The sequence below is a fragment of the Rhyacophila brunnea genome, unplaced genomic scaffold (assembly GCF_057557595.1).
Source record: "Rhyacophila brunnea isolate RB1 unplaced genomic scaffold, BYU_Rbru_1.0 scaffold_16, whole genome shotgun sequence".
NCBI lineage: Eukaryota > Metazoa > Arthropoda > Insecta > Trichoptera > Rhyacophilidae > Rhyacophila > Rhyacophila brunnea.
In genome coordinates this window covers 151,061-176,644 of record NW_028232816.1, presented here as the reverse complement: position 1 = coordinate 176,644, position 25,584 = coordinate 151,061, and the positions used below count along the sequence as shown (strand labels likewise).

At 35.2% G+C, this 25,584-nt stretch overlaps 1 protein-coding gene across 1 annotated transcript; it reads right to left on the bottom strand.

Annotated features, from left to right (window-relative positions):
* Positions 1 to 11,854: 11,854 nt before the first annotated feature.
* Positions 11,855 to 23,688, bottom strand: LOC147074088 (uncharacterized). The gene is made up of 5 exons (XM_085943805.1): positions 23,468 to 23,688; positions 21,647 to 21,793; positions 20,727 to 20,951; positions 18,469 to 18,621; positions 11,855 to 12,178 (listed from the first exon to the last, which is right to left on the bottom strand). The coding sequence occupies exons 1-3, from the start codon at positions 23,621 to 23,623 to the stop codon at positions 20,910 to 20,912; spliced, it is 345 nt and encodes a 114-aa protein (XP_085799931.1). The 5' UTR covers positions 23,624 to 23,688; the 3' UTR covers positions 11,855 to 12,178; positions 18,469 to 18,621; positions 20,727 to 20,909.
* Between the last annotated feature and the right edge of the window lie 1,896 nt (positions 23,689 to 25,584).

The window sequence follows — 25,584 nt, the reverse complement described above, 5'->3', positions numbered from 1 at the left end:
TGCCACATCTCACCAAATATACGAATATATAGGGCTTTCTTTGTCTTCGGTTGGTCTAATCATCAACACAACTGCACCTGTCTGGCTAGCCAGCTCTTGACGGTCCACAATCTCCGAATATAAATTAAACATTTATAATTTCTTTTTTTTTGCTATTGCCATCTGTGTTCAGCCCATAGAACACGAGAAAAAATGTATTTAATTAAACAAAATAAGTGAGCTAGAAAACCCGCAGACGTACCCCTCCCCGTAAAGGGCTTAATTCGGGGATTGTGGAATGGCTTTGGGTAGCCAGATCTATAAAGCTTCAACCAGTGGTTGTCACACTGGGCGCCTTTGGCCCAGTACTCTCAAACAAAGCCCTATACCGTTCGCATTATATCTATAGGATTAAATTAGCATGTAAGTTTTCTTCATGGTAATAAGATTTTCATTTGTTATTAATTTGATGTGTTCCTACGATAAAATAACGTGTGCCGTACATGTATGACCGATTAACCCCTTCAGGTCACTACGTTTGGCGATGTAAATTTCTAATGTAACTGATTGAATATTTTTTTGTTTATATGTAATGCGATGACCAAACCTGTATTTGTGATTAAATAACATGGTAACCTATATTTCTGTCGTCTACTGTAATAAACGTGTTCCTGTTGAATAGCCTAGCGTTTCATTTCACCGCCCTCTTCTCAGTACCTACTGATCGTTTAAGGAGTGGAATGAACATATTCGAATATTTGATATTAAATTTAATTGTCACTATTGATAGTATCGTAGAAATTAAAAAAAAAACTAAATACTTCATGATCATAGTTGAACCTTTTGCTTTTTGAATCAGTGTCCACAAAATCTTCAATATGTCAAGGTATATTTTCCTTTTCACACTAGTTATACTGTTACCGCCTAAACCATGGCATCCTCAGAGGATCCAAGGCCATGAGGCCTGAATCATCATTGGGCGGATTCATGCAGAAATGAGCAGATCGACTACGGGACAGAAATTTCTAGCCCGTAAGCTTAGATGTATGAAAATTTATAGTCACCCTTTTGCAACTTCAACAAAATTTAATACATTCATGGAAGTATGGATGCTAAACCAAAAGATGTCATGGAGACTTGAAACTTTCAAGATATGGCTGTATAGGCGCATCCTCAAAATTCCTTGGACTGACCGGGTGATAAATGTTGAAGTTCTCAATCGAATGGGGAAGGACCGAGCAGTTCTACGTAGTATCAAAACCAGGAAACTAAAGTACCTCGGCCACATTATGAGAGGACAAAAATACAGCATGCCCCAACTTGTCATTCAAGGAAAGATCAATGGGAAGCGTAGCAGAGGACGGCGCCGCATTTCGTGGCTTAAAAACCTCCGTGATTGGTACGAGTGCAGCTCCACTGAACTGTTCCGGATAGCAGACGACAAAGATAAGATCGCCTTGATGGTGGCCGACCTCTACTAGGGGATGGCACAATAAGAAGAAGCCCTTAATATACTTACTTAAATAAAATCCTGCATTTTTTTTATAGGAGGAATTTTATACATTAATTCTAGAAGCAAGCCAAGTAAAACCTAGCGTCATTATAAAATCTAGGTATACTTATTCAATTTTAAAACTACTTACAAGCAAGCTGTAATTTTCAAGCCAATAAATAACAAACGATTTTGTAGTTACCTATATAACTTAAAACAATCGTCAGCACAACACTTAAGATGCCTAAAATAATAATTATTAATACTTATCATTGTTTAATATTATTACATTAGCCTTCATCCAATTTTGAATATTAAAATTCGTGTACTCACATAAATATTGGAAGCAAAGTTCCCAGCAATACAATTTACCTAATACCTAGAATACCTAGTATATTTTTAGTCTTAACTCTAAACTGATTTGAGATTATTTGTAAAAATATGTGTCGTAATTGTTAATATGATAAGCAGATAATATTATGTAGGTACTTAGCAAAGAAATATTTTTAAATTATACCTACTAGCCTACTAGGTACCTAGTAAGTAGGTAATAATTTTTCGAGCCAGCTGAAAATTCTCAGAAATGCCACGGACCCAGCGAAGGGTCTGCTTCAGAACCCAGGTACTCACAAACTTCGGGTATTTTGTCATTTTTCAGTGACAGAATTTGTAGTAGGTATTATTTTATTCTTGCCTGGAGTTGACCTGGCTCCCAAAAAGAAGATTCATTCGGTTTTTGTCTCGGGTCGGTTGCTCGGAACCGACGCACCTCCGTGAATTTATTTATTTTATAAATATTTTTGTTAAATGTTTTATACGCTGTTCTGTAACTGTAATGAATTTCGTCAAATAAAATACACTGTTATTCTTGAAATCCGCGTTGTCAATCAAGCATAGCATGTCCCCGAAAGAAGAAGCCAGCAGACGATAACCTTGACCTTACTCAGCCGGGGGGGTCCAGCGCAACCTACGCTCCCCCCCTCCTTGTGACAGCGCAAATTTCTCGACATGTGAAAATGTGAAAGACATGTGAAAATTTCTCGAGAATTCCCGTCTGGAAATTCCCGAAACCCAACTCTAATAATTATACATACAGAAATCTTGATTGCATTAATATCTTAAGGAATTACTTATTTGAAATTATTGGACAACATCCGTTATCTATACGTAAGGTCACCTATCATGCTCACGATTTCTAGTGTTTGTAATGCGGTTGTATTAGTGTACCCCTAAGATTCGGCCAAGATATTCTCAAAGCTCAAAAGCCCACCTCCAGGGAAAACAAAAATACAAATTATTTAGACGAATGGAATAAAACTTCTTATTATTCTTTATCAGGACCTTATGACTAAAGGTTGTGACTTGAATGATTTGGCTGTCTAACAGTCTTCTCAAAAGGTTGCTTTTATTCATTTTGGTATATTCTACGACACGCAGGGTCCATGTCAGAAGCAAGACACCCGTGCTACTCATGAATTGGTGCATTCGTCAGTGGCATCAAACGTTTGCTTTAATATTCATGAGAGGCATGTCTAAAAAACAATATAACGCGGACGACATAAACGGATACTAACAATCCTAATAATTATAACCGTTAGGCCACGTGCTTTGAATAATCAATTGTGGATGCAATTATAATAGGTAGCAATAACTCGTAAAAGAGCGCCCGTAGCTATAGCTGTAGGCCAGGTGTTTATCGTCAGACTAAAATAGTGTAGTGTCTGGGTATGGGGTATATATTCGGACATCAGCAAGAAAAGAAAACACATGTTTGAAAGTCTCCGAGCGAAGTTGGGTAGGTATTGACACGACCACAAAATGCTCGTCATTTTGCAGTCGGCATTTTTGTAGTACTATTTTGACGACACATCTATTTCAATCTGGTCTCTGTAGTCAATTCCTACACTAAAATATGGACGTCTGCCTCATGGCGAAGCTGAAAAATATGTAATAAGTCCCATAGTTCAATCTGATTAGCTTGCAGCTACTCAGAGTGAGTTGTGGATGTTCCCAAAAGTTGACCAAAACGGTCATTATTAAGTAAAATGTAAGTACAACAGATTTAGTATGTAGGTAAGATTAATTATGTAATTTTTATATAAACAATTTATTTGCTGTCATTGTTATCACATGTTGAAAACTTAGTTAAACTCGTTGACTATAAAATAACTAATCAAATTAAATTTGCATTTTAGTATTTTTAGCCTTTAGTATTTTCCGATCAAATTTCTTAAAGATTAAGGAGATATTCTTCAAATCCTCCGAGGAAGTAGGCGGAGCAAGAGATCCTCTGACCTAGTCCTCCCAGGGAAGAACCCGTAATTCACTATAAAATCTTGACATTTTACAACGTTTTTATTAGGTCGTATTCTTATTTGTCCAGTGGTTGTTTATCCAGTAAAAATCTTCCAATCGATTTTTAACTAACTTCCCGACTACCTAGACATTTGAAACTTTTAGAATATATCAGAACACGATGCCAATGCATTCTTTTAATACTTTTAGCCATCTTTAAGTAGAATTAAATTCATTTTCAGTTAATTATGTTTTGTATGAAAAGTTATTTCGGATGAAATCCGTAATCCAATCCACCATTATTGGTTGCAGGGGTCTGGGGTCCTAGCAACTAAATTATTAATATATACGTGCGTTACTATGGAAATCAATATGAAATGTCAAAATTACATTTCATATTGATTTCTATCATGTACAAATTTTTTTGATCGTTTAAGCTAGTCAAGTCAAGTTTATATGATTCCACAGACAATTTAAAAACGTATATAAAAAGTTCTTTTTATCTTGTAATTATTCATAGTAAATTCAGTAGTTTTCGCCGTCTCCAGCAAGATACTCCTACTCCACGAAGGTCTTGACAAAAGTTTGCAAGCCTTTTTGTATGAAGACCCTCCGAATAGGGCTTCTCGTGGGTAGTACATGTACCTAAGTACATTCGTCGTGTAGCACTCTAGGACTCACTAGTCATAGTGAGTGACGTCATTCGGTATTACTCATCGAGTTGATGAGTCAGTAATAAGGATATAGTTTCGAGGTACCACAAGGTACAGTTGTAAAAGTGCAAGCGGTTCCCAAACTTTTGAAAGTGCTACTCAGTGTAAGGTTCACGTAGCTTGACAAAAATAAATATAGAAATAATTATATAAACGTATGTGCCAAATTTTATATGTATAAATAAATAATCTTTCGTAATTAGATTAAAAATTAAGTTTCTTACGAATGAAAACTATTAAATTATATAAATAATTAAATATAAATATTACTATATTATATAAATAAATTAAAATAAAAAATAGTTTTATTATAATTATAAAAGTACATTATAATCGAGAATAAAGACATTATCGAAGTTTTATATAAAATATAAAAGATTATAAACTATAATTATTGTAAGTTATAAATTTAAATTAAATTTTTAAATAAATAAATTATATAGTTAATACGGACCTTTGATTTATTATAGTTTCATACATCCTAATTAATTAGTGCCACAATACAATCTGCACGTACTGGAACTTATATGGCAAATTTACCTAGTGATCTTGAAACCAGTAAAATTATCTAGTGGCGTTGAACCTGAATTTTCCATGTCCTTGAATGATGGACAGCTTGACATTTTCATGGTGACCGTGAATTTTAAGCAATAGTATATACAATAACTGGTATTGTTCTAATACTAGGTGGCCTTTGTAGACTAATATAGTGGAGTGCTACTATTAATCAATCTAAGAACTCATATTTGATCTCCTCGTTTGAGCTAGTCGAGAGTTGGGGTTCTCAACCTGGTTTGGGGACAAAGCCGGTTCAGAGTATATAGCGCCCCTGCGCCCCAGGAGACGTCAGTATATTACTTTTAAGACATATTGGAAAAACTATTTTATAAAAAAGGGTCAATACACTATGTCACACAATACAACGAAATATTACTACAGTCGTGAGCCAATAAAGCTTCGCAGTGTCGGATTATTTGGTCTTTTTTACTCACTATTATCGTTAGTTCGCACTTTCCTTATTTATTGACTATTATTGATCACCGGTTCTGATGAATACAACAATGCACAGGGCAGAATCGACTTTGGGAAGCCTTCATCTAGCAGTGGATTGACTAGGGATGATGAAGATTATGATTATAGCGGTACGTATCTTTATAATCTTATAAATTTTGACGAACGTAGGAATTCATTAGACCGGGAGGAATGGAAGTAGCTTAGAATTCACCATTTAGGAATGGATTGATTCAAGCTGATGCTAATGATGATATAAATAGCTGCAAAATAAAAAGTAATGCACAGAACCAGGAAGAATGAAATCAGGTTGGATAGGCGTTCATCCAGCAGTAAAATGATCCCCAGGCTGGATGATAATGATGAAGTTGTTCGATATAGAATCGATTACTGATTTTCTAAGTAAATTCGGTTAATTTCGTAACATTGTTCAAGCCTCTGTCATGTGTCATGTGACTATACGGCACGATGATTGCTAGATTATACTGAAAAGGAAAAGTAACATTGTACAAGAATAATTAAGGCACACAATCGTTTGTCAACTCAAAACCAAACAAACAAGCATATTTTATATTATATATACACATAGATGATTAATAAATACAGTAGGCCAGTGTTACACAGGATAGAGAATTCGAAAATATTAATGGCATAATCAATTATAGTTTCGAAAACGATAAGTAACCTACAACTAGAAGCATTGACTGTTTAAGAGGTTTACAACTGAATGACATGTATTTTTATGCAATTTCATGCTATATGTTCTACATGAGTAATCACAATAAACGCATTTGAATGGCATTTCACAGAATAGGTCGTTTTGTATATTTTTATATTACCAGATCTAATACAAGAGATATTGAAGGGTAAATTAGCAAAACAAGAAATATCACAAAACGAAAAGTTGCCATAATTAACAATTTAATTTCGGGCAATAGGTACTTGTGTAGCAGTTTTCATATATATTGGCCATTTTAATGCTTAACGTAAAAGTTGGCGTTTGACATTCCTTGATACAGTTCATTACAGGTCATGGGGAGCCCCACTTATGGACCTGTATCGGGTATTGAGAAACCGCTATTTTCGAAGGACTATGATTTGTTTTATACTTTTTCATTAAGTTAGATAAAAATACACATGGAAATTTAAGTTTTTCCAAATACCGAAGTCATTTTTCAGTTTTGTGCGACGTTTCCTGTTTTGCCCGTGTACATTTTATTTATATTGTTAGGTAACATTGGCTTTCCACCACAATGAATTATTTTGTGTATTTTTATATCATTAAGGGGGGACATGCTCGTCGAAGGTCAAAATTGAGTTTTTATTGTATTTTCAAACCATGATCCTGGACACTCCTTAACACTCCCGTTGCCACGATGGTCTCGCAGTTTAGAAATGACCTTAAATCATAGATACCCCACTTATTATTATGTATATAAACGTCTACTTTTAGCTATTTGTAGATAAAATATTTAGGCATAAAAAGAAAAATATATAGGTGGTTGAATTGAATGTTTTATATGTAAAATTAATCATTTTTCGAAAGTCTAATCAATATTTTGATAAGACAGTGATAGGGCTATCTAGAAAGATATACGTTAGAGAAACGCGCATAATAGTAATGTAAACATGAGACACTATTTTAAAATGTCATTTGTTAGTCAGAGATAGAAATGTATGTCTTTGTTCAACATAATTCTGTGAATAATGCAATCAGTTATAGCCTCCCATAATATATCGAACCTTGAAGTATACATTGTTCAAATACATCTGACGATAAACGCCAAAGCAACCCTTAACGCAATGTTATTAGTGTTCATTTTACCGTGTTAACTTCGCTACATGTGGCGTTTATTCATAAACAATTAACGAAAAGGATCCAATGCTATTGACCATTGTCTAGTCAAGTCATAAAACCTTTTTTCCCGGATTTAGAATACAGACCCTTGCTACAAGGTTTGTAAAGATTACATCAGTTTGTGGGACATAGGCAATTGAAAAAAATTCTCGAGCGGGCTAAATAAAAACAGCACAGCATGTGGCGTGGCGTATTCACATGTTCTACATGTTTATACTATTATCATATTAGGCAATGCAGTATGTTAAATATTGGCAAGGGTAATATTATTTCATTCTGTTTTAGAATTTTAGGAAAATAATACAATGCGATAAATTTCATAATATTGATGTACCTACCCATTCAAATGTTGTATTCAAACCCAAATATTAAACTCGTTTAAATAAATACCCTGCATTGAAATCAGACAGCTACAGAAAATGTAGGTATGTTCTAATGACTAGCATCAATAATAATATATTTGTATCTATAGTTAACTGTAGCTTTGTAAATTGCGGTGCGGTGCGGTTAATACGATATTCTAAAATATCCTTTTTTTGACGATATTACTAATACCTACCTATATTAGTTTTTTTAATTATAAATGAGACATTATTTTGTTGGTCCATGGTTGAACCGTAATAAATTGTATTGTCGTCGTAAATCACTAATAATAGCTTTCATCCGAAAATAATAATGAGTCAGCAAATGCAATTTAAGTGCAACTAGGTAGTACACATGGAGTTTCTTTGGTTTATGAAGTAGACACACAGTTGCAAAAAATATTTTATAGTGTTTGCAGCATTTTTATTTTTTAATTTTACAAGTACCAATAATAAAATTATAAAGTAGGTACCTACTTACATACCTAATATGTAAATAAATAATCATAGTGAACCTGTTGTGTTTACATGATATTGTGTTATAATATTATATATTATTATTAACTATATATAATAATATGTCCATAATATCGGTGGATTGTATGTAGGTACAAGAAATTCATATTAAGATTACTGAATCATTCTAATTTCATAAGTACTTACCAAATAATATTATTATATAAATAAATATTATCATACTCAATCTGATGTAGGTATATACATAATAATATACTATTATATTATTTCTCAGTGGTGAAGTGTGGAGGTAGACTGTTAAGATCCGACATAAATAGTGCATTGTGAGTCATACGTACCTATTTGTTTTTATTGAACTAATACTACAATAATTTACATAATATGGTGTTATATAGTTTTCAAAAGTCAGATAAACCCAGGCCGAAATAAAACCATAATAGTTTCGGTACGCTTTGGGCAATCCTACAATTTTGTGCACACTTTTTCATTCATACTTCTCTTTTCGTTAAATATAAAATACATATTATTATTACACGTCATGTTGTTGGTATTTTTTAACTCTTCAAGTGAAGCGCCTAGTTTCAGAAGCCCTAAAAAGGTTTTCATAAAATTTTGAGTTTGATATATATTTAGATATATGTTTTTGTCCACTATATATTGGACAAAATGTAAGCAATAAAACTTAATGTGTTCATTAAAATATATCGAAGCCAATATTATTTCATAATATGCTAGGTATCTATTATTTTATGTGGCGAACGTAATAACGAACGCCTGCACAAGTGTTATTCTACCTTACAACACCCTCGTCCGCTTCGGATGAATTAGCCATCCCCACTCTCCGTGAAATGACAGCGTGTGTTCGTTGTTCCATTTAAAACAGATCGAGACACACCGTGGTTTGGTTATGACGTACATTTATTGATGTCCGATTATTATACACGATTATAAGATAATTGCATGTGATATACACAGAATAACATGTTAAACGATGACTAAATAGTATTTAAAAACATTCTTTACCTTTTGAAGCAATCAATTAGCTTTTAAAATGCCTTAAAATGCCAAATTTCTAGCGGTCCACTGAGTGGACGGCATGGGAACGGGCGTAATTTTTTTACCATGGTAAGGGAAAGGTTAAACGTTGTAGATAATCTATTTATATAATTTTGAAGCCTTATTATCCTTTATAGTTATTTTAAACATTTGATGACTGCATGAAGTATTTTTGTTACATAAAATAGTATTCTTTTAAACCTCTCGCTCTAATGTTTTAGAATATGGTCATATTTCGGTACAGAACTGTGCAGTGGTGTTAAGATTTTTTACATTTATTAATTTTTAAACACATTTATAAAACCATTCGTATAATTTATTACGAGATAATTTTTGTAAAATATTCACGATAAAAAATTATTTTGATAATCTCTGTGATCCCAAATTTGACAAGAATTAGGCATTTTATTATTCAAAAAATCGGCAAGATTAACACATTTGAAGATGATTCTAAAGATACTTATTATAAGCTATGTCTTTGACCATTCAAGTGTGATAAAAATCTTATGAATAATGATTGCTTTATAATAAATATTGACCTAAGAATAAGGTAGTGTTTTTTTGAAATACGCCATTTCTTTTGTCATTCCCTAGTGGTTAAGCTACAACATACGGCCGTAGCCATAAAATGACAAACTATAATTAAAGTAGGGAGTAAAATTATGTTAACGCGCGTGTTTGAACATGTACCTAACCGATTTTTTTTTAATTTTTTTTTTAAACGGTACATGTTCAAACACGCGCGTCAATATCATTTTACTCCCTACTTCAATTACAGTTTGTCAATTTATGGCTACGGCCGTATGTTGTAGCTTAACCACTGGGGAATGACAAAAGAAATGGCGTATTTCAAAAAAACACTACCTTATTCTTAGGTCAATAATTATTATAAAGCAATCATTATTCATAAGATGTTTATCACACTTGAATGGCCAAAGACATAGCTTATAATATGTATCTTTAGAATCATCTTCAAATGTGTTAATCTTGCCGATTTTTTGAATAATAAAATGCCTAATTCTTGTCAAATTTGGGATCACAGAGATTATAAATATAATTTTTTATCGTGAATATTTTACAAAAATTATCTTGTAATAAATTATACTAATGGTTTCATAAATGCGTTTAAAAATTAATAAATGTAAAAAATCTTAACACCACTGCACAGTTATGTACCGAAATATGACTATATTCTAAAACATTAGAGCGAGAGGTTTAAAAGAATACTATTTTATGTAACAAAAATACTTTATGCAGTCATCAAATTTTTAAAATAACTATAAAGGATAATAAGGCTTAAAAATTATATGAATAGATTATCGACAACGTTTAAGGAGTGTCCAGGATCATGGTTTGAAAATACAATAAAAACTCAATTTTGACCTTCGACGAGCATGTCCCCCCTTAAGAAAACATGAGAAATTACAAAATAAAGTTTTTAACAGGAATGAGTCTTTTTGTGTATAGTCATACTTGTGGATGAGTGATAACAATGGAAACATTTAAATGGCTTTTTACCAGAATGAGCTATTTTACATACTTTCATAGTGCCAGATGCTATACACGAATAATTACAAGGTCACATTGAAACGGCTATTCAACAGAATGGGTCATTTTGTGTATTTTAATATTACACGATGTTATAGAATATTAATTAAATTGGTCATTCAAATGGTTTTTAGCCAAAATGAATCATTTTATGTACTTTCAGGGTACCAGATGCTATGCAAGAGTAATCACAATGGTCACATTTAAATGGCTTTTCACCAGAATGAGTCATTTTGTGTTTTTTCATATCGCTAGATGTTTTAGATGAATAGTCACATTGGGCACATTTAAATGGCTTTACACCAGAATGAGTTAACTTGTGTACTTTCATGGTGCCAGATGTTATACACGAGTATTCACAATGGTCACATTTAAATGGCTTTTCACCAGAATGAGTCATTTTGTGTATTTTCATATCACCAGATCGAATACAAGAGTGACCACATTGGTCACATTTAAATGGTTTTTCACCAGAATGAGACTTTTTGTGCAATTTCATCCTACTAGATTGTATGCAAGAGTATTCACATTGATCACAGTTAAATGATTTTTCACCAGAATGTCTAATTTTGTGTGTTTTCATATCACCAGATCTTATACATGAGTAATTACATTGGTGACATTTAAATGGCTTTTCACCAGAATGAGTCATTTTGTGTATTTTCATCGTACTAAATGTTATACAAGAGTAATTACATTGGTCACATTTAAATGACTTTTCACCAGAATGACTTAATTTGTGTACATTCATGTTGCCAGATGCTACACACGAGTAATCACATTGGTCACATTTAAATGGCTTTTCACCAGAATGAGTCATTTTGTGTTTTTTCATATCATTAGATCGAATACAAGAGTAACCACAATGGTAACATTTAAATGGCTTTTCATCAGAATGGGTCTTATTGTGTAATTTCATCTTACTAGATGTTATACAAGAGTAATTACACTGTGCACATTTAATTGGCTTTTCATCAGAATGATTCATTTGGTTAAGATTTTTATTGCTAAGATTAGATCGAATGCTTTTATAATTTTCTGTTTTATCCATTTTTGATTTTTTATGACACGCTTTGTGAAGCTTCAATAGAGATGGCGATGAAAAAAATTTTAAACAAAAACTGCAAACAAAATTTTCGTTATTAAATGATTTTTTCTCTAATATTATAACAGCTACTAATAATGCAGGATCTGTGACGTTAGATTGTAGATGCTGACGTTCAGCAGTGCGACTGACTATATTAGTAATCGTTTCATATACGCCCAATTCTTTTTTAATGTGTTGACAGTCAAACTGTATTTCATCGTATGGCTCTTGTACTTCTATGATCCTCTTTGGCAATCCGAGACTAGCGGAATACGTCATGGGAGTGGTTGCAGGAATCAACTAAAAGAACGTGAAGTATATTGCATGAACAAGAAGACAAACAACATGGTTATTTCAGATAATAGTATTTAAAAAATCAAACAACTTAAATATTTGTAGGAATCTTTCATACGGGGAGGAAAGAATTTTCAGAAAGAAAAAGTGTGTTGATAACATATTATATCAGTCGGTTTATTTCAAGTAAATACGCATGGAAGAGCTATTATGACACTAAAGAATCATAAAGCACCAGGAGCCGATAACATCCCTGCAGAACTTCTAAAGTATGGTGGACACCGATTAATAGCAGCAGTGCAAGAGTTAATGCTTAAAATCTGGGAGTCCGAAAGCATTCCAGCGGATTGGCAGATCAGCGTTATCTGTCCAATATATAAAAAAGGAGACAGACTGCGGTGTGAACATTTCAGAGAGATATCACTCCTGAGCACAAGTTATAAGGTATTCACAATGATTTTGAAGACAAAACTGGAAGGTAACGCGGAAAACATAGTAAGTGAATACCAAGCTGGCTTCAGGGCAGGAACATCTACAATGGATCAGCTCTTCACAGTTCGCCAAATACTGGAAAAATGCTGGGAATTCGATGTGGACATTTATCAGCTCTTTATTGATTTTAAGCAGGCATATGACAGCATCGACCGGGAAAAACTATTCACTGTCCTTCTGGACTTTGAAATCCCACCAAAACTAGTCAGGCTTGTTAGAATCACACTGCAGAATACACTCTCCCAGGTGAAGGTGAATGGCCAACGGACGGAGGGCTTTGAAGTATCCCGGGGTCTTAAGCAAGGAGACGGATTGGCTCCCATGCTGTTCAACTTAGCCCTCGAATCCGCTATCAGAAACTCTCAAGTGAACAGGAGCGGCACTATATTAAGCAGACCGAGCCAATTGGTTGGCTACGCAGACGACCTCAACATGATGGGTAGATCCATACAGATTGTGAAGAAAGAATTTGACCACCTCCAAAGGGCCGCACTAGAAATTGGCTTAAGAGTAAATGAAAACAAAACTAAAGTCATGGTACAAAGCCGACAAAATCAGTGTAGGCTGGGCCAAAGTTCCAGTTTTGGAAACCATCAATTTGAGGTTGTCAACCGGTTCACATAGCTAAGTTCCAATATTACAAAAGAGAACGAGGAACTGGAAGAAATAAAAGCCCGAATAACCGCTGCAAATAAATCGTATTTCTCATTGCTGCCCATATTCAAATCCAGAAATGTCCACAGAAAAACTAAGACGAGGCTCTATAAAACCGTCATACGCACAGTCGTTGCATACGGGTGCGAGTCATGGATGCTAAATGTGAAAGCAGTTGAAATGGTGGATTGCTTTGAGAGAAAGATTTTTAGGCGGATATACGGACCCATGAATGATGGTGGGGAGTGGAGAATTAGGTACAACACGGAACTATACCGCTTATACCAAGATTCAAAACTCTCCACCTTCATAAAACTCCAGAGGCTAAACTGGGCAGGCCATGTCCAGCGCATGCCTGAGTCACGGATACCGAAGAAGATCCTCGAAGGAAACCCAGGGGGGGAAAGGCCAGTAGGAAAGCCACGCACACGATGGGGTGTAATGTTACAAAAGATGCCAACCAGCTTCTAAAAATCAGGAACTGGAAAAGACGTGCGGAGGACCGTTCCGGCTGGAGGACAGCGGTGGAGGAGGCCAGGGCTCGACTTGAGCTGTAGCGCCATCGAAGAAGCAGAAATACGCATGGATCCTAAATATATTATTTCAGACGATTGCTTATGTTCCCAACACTATATATTTTTGCTTCAGATTTCGAAAGTATTCGTAAGACCTAAAGATAGCACTTATACGGAATACATATTACTACATACTCAATGACATTATTAATGGACAACGCACTCAATACTTAGTAGCTAGCAAGTAAATTAGCGCATAGCGAAATTCACACATGTATAGGTAGACGTCACGCAATTTCCATTATGCGATATCACTCATCGAGAATTTATAGCAATATCACATTTATTGTAAAGGCGTCAGAACAGATTATGCCATTCGCCAGACCCAACAACAGTAATTTTTTCCAGATGATTCGTCCATATTAATGACATTGTACATACTGTATTCACTTGACTTTTTGGTGCTTCATAATAAAACAAAAGTCTCCCATCTATGTTTATCAAAGAATCTTAATCCTATGTATATACGCTGACGACGTACATATTTTTAGCAGCAGACTAGTACTTCTTCCTGAGTGCAAGTCATACTTACTGACTGTTTAAAATTTTATTGGAATATTGTGTAATTAATTGCTTTACTGGTAGGCATTATAAATAAGAGCAACCGGATTGAGGATTCTAATGTTTGCTTCGGGATTTTATGTCAGGAATATATTCATCGTTAAAATAAACTTCCTGGAAATTACAATAAGATTTTATAGTGGAAGGCTTGTGGGAATAAGAATGAGTTATATATATAATGTTTGAGGCTTTCACGGTTGTTTTTTATCGTAGTATATTCTTGGGTTTTCACCGTGTCTCCTTCTTCCTTCTTTACTCGACGTTTCGGGCTCGTTGCAGAGGCCATTATCAAGAGATATGTTTTATGATGAAATGTGGTGTAGGTATGTGAATGTAAACGTTGCTCCAAGAATGTCAAAAGGAATCCGATTATCTAAGAGCAAACGTTGCTCAGAGTAATCTGTCAATCATTACGACCGGAGATACTGGCTCGAATATTAGATTTTGCTGATAGTGCCGGAAGCCATGACGTTTTTAATCGTAATCCATCATCCCTATTAATGTTTTCAGGGTTTCTGTGGATTTCAATGGCCTCCTTTACCAATCGTGCGAAATATCCTTTATTCCGACCCAATATCTTGGTCTCGAAGTCAAATTTGTGCCCTGTATCCATCGAGTGCTCGGCAATTGCCGACATCGTGTAATGTTTAAGACGGTATGCTCTCTCGTGTTCACTCACACGCTTCTGTACCGTTCTAGAAGTCTGGCCTATATACTTTTTTGGGCATCCACGACAGCTTATCTGGTATACACCTGCCGAGTACAAAGGCTGTGAGTCCTTTACTGGTCTTAGCATATTTCGGACCTTTGTCGATGTTGAGAATATTGTTTCAATATTATGTTTCCGAAGTATCCTGGAAATAGTATCTGTGGTGTTTTTGATGTAAGGTAGATAGGCCCGGCCTTTGAACTGTATCTTTTCCTCCTGACTGATCGGGTTAAGGTTGATTTTGCTTCTGGTGGCTTTTTGGATCATATTGTGAGAATATCCGTTTGCTTGAAGAGCCTTTGATACTTGAGATATCTCGGATTTTAAATACGAAGATTCGCAGATACGCCGAGCTCTTGTCATCAAAGTCGAAATCAGACCCATTTTTTGAGCAGGGTGGTGGTGAGAAGAAGCATGTAAATAACGATTGGTATGAGTTGGTTTCCGATAGACTCTGTGTCCTAGAGAACCATCCAATTTTCTGATAACTTCCACGTCAAGAAATGGTAGAGCTCCGTTTTGTTCAATCTCCATCGTGAATTTATGATTTTTACGATTGACGACATCATATGCGAAGTTGAATCTGCTATACACAAACTACCCGCTGCTGTTGCAGAAGAAATACGACAAGACGCCAGCCGTATCCTCAGGAAATCAAAACCGCCACAAAGTAACATAACGCCTGCGGAAAGTCGAGCATTACGCGATTTGCGAAAAAACGACAAACTGGTGGTTTTACCCGCTGATAAAGGAAACGCGACAGTCGTTATGGATGCGACGGACTATGTTGCCAAAATGGAAGAGTTACTGAAAGCCCCTGTGTATAAACATGTAAAGCGGAACCCCACCGACAAGATTGACAGAAAAACGAGGGAATTAGTTCGATCTTCCGATATTCCTAGTGAGGAATACTGGAAAGTATTTACTAAAGCGCCGAAGACTCCTGGGATATATGGGTTACCCAAGATTCACAAGCCTGACTGCCCACTTCGACCGATAGTTAGCGCAATCGACTCTCCCACGTATAGACTTTCTAAATATCTGGCGTCCCTTTTGCAACCACATACCAACGCCACCGCATCATGGGTTAAGGATTCAACACATTTTGTCAAATTATTAGCTGATATGACTATAAAGCCTACTGACCTCTTAGTAAGCTTTGATGTAGAGTCACTATTCACAAATGTCCCCCTAGATGATACCCTAAAATTAATAGGTGAAGTTTTCTCCGCAGAAATGACTGGACTTTTCAAGCACTGTTTGACGTCAAGCTACTTTAGCTTTCAGGGCAAAGTGTTTGAACAAACCGAAGGAGTCGCTATGGGGTCCCCTCTATCTCCCGTGGTTGCGAATTTTTTCATGGAAAATTTTGAACAGACAGCTCTTGACACGTGTAGATTAAAACCTTCGTGCTGGTTACGGTATGTCGATGATACCTTCTTAATATGGCCTCATGGTATAGAAGCTCTAAATGAGTTTTTGGCCCATTTAAACAATCTACATTCGATGATTAAATTCACGATGGAGATTGAACAAAACGGAGCTCTACCATTTCTTGACGTGGAAGTTATCAGAAAATTGGATGGTTCTCTAGGACACAGAGTCTATCGGAAACCAACTCATACCAATCGTTATTTACATGCTTCTTCTCACCACCACCCTGCTCAAAAAATGGGTCTGATTTCGACTTTGATGACAAGAGCTCGGCGTATCTGCGAATCTTCGTATTTAAAATCCGAGATATCTCAAGTATCAAAGGCTCTTCAAGCAAACGGATATTCTCACAATATGATCCAAAAAGCCACCAGAAGCAAAATCAACCTTAACCCGATCAGTCAGGAGGAAAAGATACAGTTCAAAGGCCGGGCCTATCTACCTTACATCAAAAACACCACAGATACTATTTCCAGGATACTTCGGAAACATAATATTGAAACAATATTCTCAACATCGACAAAGGTCCGAAATATGCTAAGACCAGTAAAGGACTCACAGCCTTTGTACTCGGCAGGTGTATACCAGATAAGCTGTCGTGGATGCCCAAAAAAGTATATAGGCCAGACTTCTAGAACGGTACAGAAGCGTGTGAGTGAACACGAGAGAGCATACCGTCTTAAACATTACACGATGTCGGCAATTGCCGAGCACTCGATGGATACAGGGCACAAATTTGACTTCGAGACCAAGATATTGGGTCGGAATAAAGGATATTTCGCACGATTGGTAAAGGAGGCCATTGAAATCCACAGAAACCCTGAAAACATTAATAGGGATGATGGATTACGATTAAAAACGTCATGGCTTCCGGCACTATCAGCAAAATCTAATATTCGAGCCAGTATCTCCGGTCGTAATGATTGACAGATTACTCTGAGCAACGTTTGCTCTTAGATAATCGGATTCCTTTTGACATTATTAGAGCAACGTTTACATTCACATACCTACACCACATTTCATCATAAAACATATCTCTTGATAATGGCCTCTGCAACGAGCCCGAAACGTCGAGTAAAGAAGGAAGAAGGAGACACGGTGAAAACCCAAGAATATACTACGATAGTTATATATATAGATTAAAAAATGAAAAATCACTTGATATTAATAACTGTTGATGCACACCCTACCATCGGTTTACATATGATTTAGTGAACGAGAAGTGTAACTAAAAAACAGGCTGTTCCACCGACATCTTTAGATTAATAAAGCCTGAGCATAACTTTTTGCACAAGCATCGTGTGGTCCACTTTTCATCTGTCAAAATCAGATCCCAGATTGCTTGACATATTGATTCGCCCTTTCTCGTTTCAAATTGAATTATAAAAAAATTCTCACATCAAATATATTAACTATCAATGTTATTTATAAATAATTTACATTCCTGTTATTCATCAGCTGTCAAAGTCAGACTAGTCCTTTACACAAAACCGGTGGTAATATCGATTTCCAAAAAATATGTAGCATTGATTTATGCATTACATCTGTAGAAGGTGTATTAATGCTAGTGTATTATTTATCATTAAACTCATCTATAAGTAAACACGAGAGACGCGTCAGTATGAGCACTATATAGACAATGACAAGCAATGACAGGTCATCCATAGAAAACGGGAGGGGCAAAAAGGTAGGACCAGTCGTGAATGTATCGAATTTCTCTTTAGTCGGCAATGGCTGTTTCCAGGCCTATAGTCACCTAATTCCATATTATCTAGGATCTTGTGGGGAAAATGCCGAATGTTGCATGGAAAGAAGACGTTTTAAGTATATATAAGATCCGGTGTACCTAAATTAGATCTGAATATAAATACCTGGTTTACTGGATTGCATTCGGAATAGGAGCAACTAGGTTGAGTGTTCTCATAATTGCTTTGGCCTACATTCTCTTGAACAATCTCATTTTCCGAGTCAACTCGCTTGACATTAGTCTCCAGTTTTATATTAGTGGGGTATTTTGAAGGGTTCTATAAAAATACATCGATCGCATAAATAAAAAAAATCAAAAGAGTGTATTCTTATGACGATATAATATAGTGTTTACTGTAACTATTTATGTAATAAATAGTGAACCAATTAAAAATTAATATGTGCAGGTGCGATTTTACCACACCAATTAAATAAACAGTGTGTCATTCCTAACAATGACGAAGTACTCATGACATATTAACAATTCTTACATACACTTTCACGATTGTGGAAGTAACCATATTATCATCTACATATACGTCCTAATATCTTGTGTGAAATAAAAATTATACCCTATATTCACATGCCCCGATGTGTGCTTTCAAAGTCGAAACAAACCCTCTTACATAAACTTCTCTATATGAGTACCATCGTACATGCAATGTTCAAACTTCTTACAATATTGTATACCTACTTGATTTACTGGTATGCATTCCGAATAAAAGCAACCGAGTTGTGAATCCTCGTGGATGCTTTGGCTTATTGTGTCTTCAAAATACTTTTCTTTGAGATCAACTCTCTGAACATTAATAACAGATTGTTTAGCGGCCTTCTGAATAAACTATACTATACTAGCTGAAGTACCCGGCTTCGCACAGGGTCGCTTCGTGGTTATATTTATCTTAGATATTTTAAAAATAATAAAAGGTAAATATTTTTTTAATATTAAAATATCTGTGTAATACAATATGGCAATATGAAAATAATTCTAATAGGAGTAAAGGTCAAACATAAGAACACTAAATTAAAATCGAATCCAAAATATGAAAACGTTATTAATGTTATTAATATGTAGTAAAAAAAAAAAACAAAATTGGATGGAACAAACAAACAACAAACTTTGTATTTTATATAATAATAATTTAGAAACCTTCGCAGGTGTGTGCACAACAACTGACAAAAGTTTCATCGCTATCGGATGAATAGTATAGGAACGCATACGAATAGTAGAAGAAGATGATTTTCTAATTCAGAAATCTTCGTGGGCATGCGCATGACAACTCACCAAAGTTTCATTGCAATCGGATTAATGGTATAGGAACGCATACGAATAGAAGAAGATGGTTGTACTAATTCAGAAACCTTCGCGGGTGTTGGCACAATTACTGACGAAAATGTTATTGCAATCGGATGAATGGAATAGGAACGCATACGAATAGAAGAATATAGAATAGAAGAAGATAGTTGTACTAATTCAAAAACCATTGCGGGTGTTACCACAACAACTGACGAAGGTTTTATTGCAATCGGATGAATGGTATAGGGACCATACGAATAAAAGAAGATAAAATGAAGAAGAAGAAGAAGATGGTTGTACTATTTCAGAAACCTTTGCGGGTGTTAACACAACAACTGACGAAGGTTTCATCGCAATCGGATGAATGGTATAGGAACCATACGAATAAAAGAAGATAGAATGAAGAAGAAGAAGAAGATGATAATTTTTCTAATCCAGAAACCTTCATGGATGTGCATACAACCACTTACCAAAATTTCATTGCAATCGGATGAATGGTATAGGAACCATACGAATAAAAGAAAATAGAATGAAGAAGAAGAAGAAGATGATGATTTTTCTAATTCAGAAACCTTCATGGGTGTGCATACAACCACTTACCAAAATTTCATTGCAATCGGATGAATGGTATAGGAACGCATACGGGACAGACACACAGACAGACATTCATTTTTATATATTAGTATAGCCTATACTCTTCCCGCAAGTGCAAACAATAAGTTTACAAAGTTTTATCGCAATCGGATGAACGGTATGGCTGCGCATTAAATACGAACAAAGAAACACACAAACACACAAATATTAATTTTTATATATTAGATAACTACATTTCAAAAAAAAACAAACGGTTATTTGATAACGGTGCACCCTACTATCGTTAATGTCAAATCTGGTAGAAGATTGTTGCGATGTGCGGGTTTTTATTTCGTCTGCAGCCACCACCGCATGAAGAAACATGCGTAAAGTCAAAGTAGGTACTGAATGTTGCATGGATATAGTAACAACTTACGGGTAGGTACGTCTAGTGTGGCCAAATGGCCAAAACCTTGCCAGTTAGAACCCATAGAAAACAAAATGTATACGTACTGAGACATTCGTCAGTGGTGAAGCTGTTTAAAAATCAACACTCATTTATTCACATTGTAGAATCAAGACTGTTGGTAAATCAATGGGATATACAACGGTTGGACTTGAGCAGTTATATTTTGTTATCTGATCACTATGGCAAGTGGCGATGCATTTTGTATCGGCCCATGATGGCCGAGCGGCTTAAGCGCCGGCCTCTAATGTCGTCAGTCTCAGGTACGAATCCTGGGTATGGCAAATACACATTTTTTCAATTTCTGTTTGTAGTCAGAGTATGGACCTGATAGAGCAAGTGGCAACATCCATTTCTCGTAAAAAAAACGATAATACAAATATCTACTTTTTGGAGGCTCATAATGATCCTATTAGGATCTGACATGGTCTAAAGAGAAAAATTAGATTTGGAAGATTTCGTCGTCACTGGCTACACTATTCAGTTCAGATTGGTCAGTTCCATGACCCCCACACCCTGAGGCGGGCCCCCAGGCTAGGATGTTTGGTGGCCCCCCTACCTATCGCTAAGGGTAAAGGCAGTGTTACGCACTGTAATAGAGTTTTTCAAATGGTGTACGCGGTAAAATTTAGGTGTATTTTTAGAGATTTTTAATATGAAAATCCATTTGAATTATGGAATTGGCGAGTATCAGCACACAGTTAAAAATCGCATCGTACAACCAAATATTTTAAATTATTAATAACATTTACGTAAAATAGCGCCGCAGGCGACTTTTTTACTATTAGAGCAAATTTGTGATCTGTGTTTATCTCAGTTATATGGTCGACTCGTGACGCCGGGCCCTTCCTGAGACCGGGTCCCCAGGCTGGAGACCTGTCAACCCCCCTTGTGGGGGGCATGGTTAGTTCACTCCATCTCTTACACTATCAGTATTTTTGTCAATATTTAAAATAAAAGTACCTACCCGATTCACTCGCTCCGAATAAGAACAACCCTGTTGCGGATCCTCATAATTGAATGGGTATTTTACGTCTTCAATAGACTCATTCTTGATGTCAATTAGCTGAGTATCTCTTTTCAATGTCATTGATGTCGGGTCTGAAACAATATTCTGAAAAACAAAATACCTATTATTTTATTAATTCAAGAATATTTTTAAGAAGACCGATAATACGTGTGAAGCTCGAACACACGGATAATCACAGCTCTTACACTCTGCAATATCAACATGATGTCTGTCGTTATCTAATATAATTACAATATAAAAAGAACTTTTTATATAGGTACAACGTTTTTAAATTTCTTGTTGAAACATATAAACTTGACTTGACTAGCTTAAACGATCAAAAAAAAATTGTACTTGATAGAAATAATACTGAAATGTCATTTTGACATTCATATTTATTTCCATAGTAACGCACGTATATATTAATAATTTGGGTGCTAGGACCCCAGACCCCTAGCAACCGAAACAACTTTTCATACAAAACAGAATTAACTGAAAATGGATTCAATTCTACTTAAACATGGCTGAAACTATTTAAAAAATGCATTGGCAACGTGTTCTGATATATTCTAAAAGTTTCAAATGTCTAGCTAGTCGGGAAGTTAGTTAAAATCAATTGCAAGATATGTACCGGACAAATAAGAATACGACCTAATAAAAACGTTGTAAAAAAAAATGAGTAGGTATTTAAAAAAAAGAATATTAAAAACAATAGGTACTAATCTAGGATAATAGGTATTTGAATTGTCAATGTAATGTCATGTCAATAGTATAAATTAGTTTGAAATAAAACAAAATAATATTATTAATATAATTGGAGGAAACTTGTCACTCAATAATTATGTCGATCAATTCAATTGCTATTAACCTCTAGTACAAGAATACTCAGTGTTAATTTAGGAGAAATGATCCGACGATTCATTTCGTCGCTTGTGTTATTACTGTTTGTGACAACGGACCCTAGAAAGACAAATGCCTCCAGTTTCAAAATCGTCGCCGCCAGTGATAATACCCCGTTTACACGTGCATGGATGTACTACGCACAGTAAGAAAATGTACGGGGAAACATGTATTATCCTGCAGTTGGCAAGATTGCGTGCATAAATCAAACAAGATTGGAAGATTCCAAATTGTGATTATTTATTGCGCGCAAGTAAGATTATTTTCGATTTGCGCCTGTGCAGTAGAGCGAGATAGCGATAGAGAACATGTCGGTAAAAAAACGAACTATTCATTTTGAGCTCCGATTTTCAATACAACTTGTCAGATAGTAGTATAAAATGACAACCTCGCGTCTCGCTTACTCTTGAAGAATGAGATTGGAGAGACAGTCAGCACTTTTACGTGTAAACAGTTAGTCATGACAGTTTCAAATAAGCACAATTGCCGACAGTAATTCTATGCATGTGTACAGGCGCTATAAAGCTTTTATTTTCATTTATTGCACTGTCGAGAACATGAAGTATTTTGTTTTAGTTTCGTTTATCAGAGTCCCGTGGGAATAAATGCCCTGTTTGTGGGCAATGATATCAATAACAATGACAATGTTAGGTGTGGTATCAATTGTTAAGAAAACTCATAGTTATAGCCATACATTGTTAGCAGCAAAATTAACTGGGGTTATACGGGTGATGAAGGCCGCTCGGAACTATGTCGAAATTTGCACGCGGTTTTAAATACACAATATACATACACCGTTAAAGACGCCAGACGACACACATCTTAAAACAAACAACACTACGACATACAACAATCCTCCTCCAACAACCAAAAATTAACCTCAAAAGTGTATCCGGCCTCGTCGGTGTCCTCTTGCTTTATGTAGGTAAGCAGCTGGCTGTTTGGATCATGATTCACAGGTACCTCAAACCATTGCTTCCCTTCTGCAACAGGTTCGGAGTCTTCTCGTTCGCGTTTAATATCCATTTTATCCATGAAATTATTGGTCTTCCAGTTCGTGACACAAAGAACGTCACAGCCGTCACGTGACGTAAGCTTTTTGCCATAGACAAAAATAGTCAACCGTATTGCCACTTTGCAATATTATAAAAATTAAATACAAAACCAAACTTCCTTTGGTAGGTACATCTCCACACGATTTACGGTCTTCGGACTTTTTTTTCGCGTGGAGCACCCCAGATCTGCGGACTTTTTAATCCGCAGACCAGGCTCGTTGGATTTCAAACGTCATGTTTGATATTTTACTCTCTGAGTTACCAGACTTCGTCCGTCAAACACTAAGCAAATTCGATTTTATATTAATACGCAATCATTCGGACCTTAAAAAAATCTTTAATTGTTTTAAACATGTTCATTGATTAAGTTGTTGTTTTACACATTATAAAATGAGAGATTTACCAATTATTTTTTTATTTGTATTTATGAAATTCATAAAAGAAAACGTAAAACTCGTTTTGTTTTCTGTTATATTATTTCATGCAAGTCTACATATAAATAACACAAAATTATAGGATTATCGGAAGACATTACGATAATGTCAACTTTTGACTTTTGACAGCTCAATTTTTTTATTCGTTCATTGGTCAGTAGCAGAGCATAGACCAGGGGGTGGCAAACTTTTTGAATGGAGGGCCAAATTCAAGAATTCAAAATGAGCGGCGGGCCGCAAGTAAAATACCAATTTCAGATATACACTATTTATTATCACGAAAAATAAACATTACAAAAAAATTAATGAGAAGAATGAAACTGTTGTACATTTTTTTAATTTTTTTAAAATTCAGGTGCTAATTTTGTAGTTGATAAATTCTCAAAACTGTTTGTAAATGGGCATCGGAGATATTTGATCGTAAAGAATTTTTATTGAGGTTCATGATCGAAAATGTTTGTTCACGTCTATAGGTGTCCAAAAATAACGAACATTTTTCTTGCATAATCTTTAAGTTGGTCGAATTTGTCTGAATTAAGGGCATTGTAAAATTTGGAGATTTCTTCACGACGATGCAATTCTCTTAAATCAGTGTCACACTGCAGATCAATAATCTCAAGTTGTAGCTCCGTCGGTACGCTATCAATATCTATTGAAAATGGATCGCGTACTATTGCTAAACAAAATTTAATCTATGTCAATATATATTTTTTTTAATTATAAAAAAGTTATTCGTAATCAGAAGTACAATTAATGATGGCGGGCCGCAAAAAAATACCCGGCGGGCCGCAGTTTGCCCCCCCTCTGGCATAGACAAATCGGAAGATTTATTGTAGCGAAATTCGTTCGGAATTTGAAATATTAAACAAGTTTTTTGCTCGTTGATTGATTTATGTACCTACCTAATAAAAATTTATTCATATTCTCTTCACATAGTGAGCAGCCGAAAGCAACCATATTATGCAATTTAATTTTTTTATTTTGATCAAAAATAAATTAAGTAGGTATTTACCACCTACCTAGGAGTGATTTATATATAAAAATATCCCGAAAGATAATATTATTATCATGTCATTATATTGACCTTATGAGTACATGGGTATAAGGCTAGTTATTCAATACAATTAATGTGTATTTTGTAATATGTGTAAATTTTATTATATTCTACGCATGGCCTAAAGAAGGGACATTACTAACTATCAAGATAAAAAGTACATATTGACACTAATTTGAAATATTACAATAATGCAAATTAGCTATAAGATTTTTTTAAATCAAAGTCTATGTTACACCCCGAATGGTCCCCATTTGGGGATGTCTCTGTGAATCTGGAGAGGCCCGAATCGATACCAAATCGACAAATAGTAAGGGTTGATTTTGAAAATAAATAAATAATAAAACTGTAATTATAATGTAATTTAACAAGAATGGCAACACACCATTTTTGCGCATTGCTTTCTGCGCCGAATCTTGGCGCGCATGCGCAGAAGAGGAGAGAAAGGAATTT

Bases quoted from the DNA above. Each gene is read 5' to 3' on its own strand.
- LOC147074088 (XM_085943805.1), bottom strand. From the start codon at position 23,623: ATGGATAAAATGGATATTAAACGCGAACGAGAAGACTCCGAACCTGTT. The intron at 21,794-23,467 runs GTTAATTTTTGG...TTTGTTTTTCAG, and splicing joins AGGCCGGATACACTTTTGAG to AATATTGTTTCAGACCCGAC. The intron at 20,952-21,646 runs GTAGGTACTTTT...TGCCATACCCAG, and splicing joins ATTCGGAGCGAGTGAATCGG to GATTCGTACCTGAGACTGAC.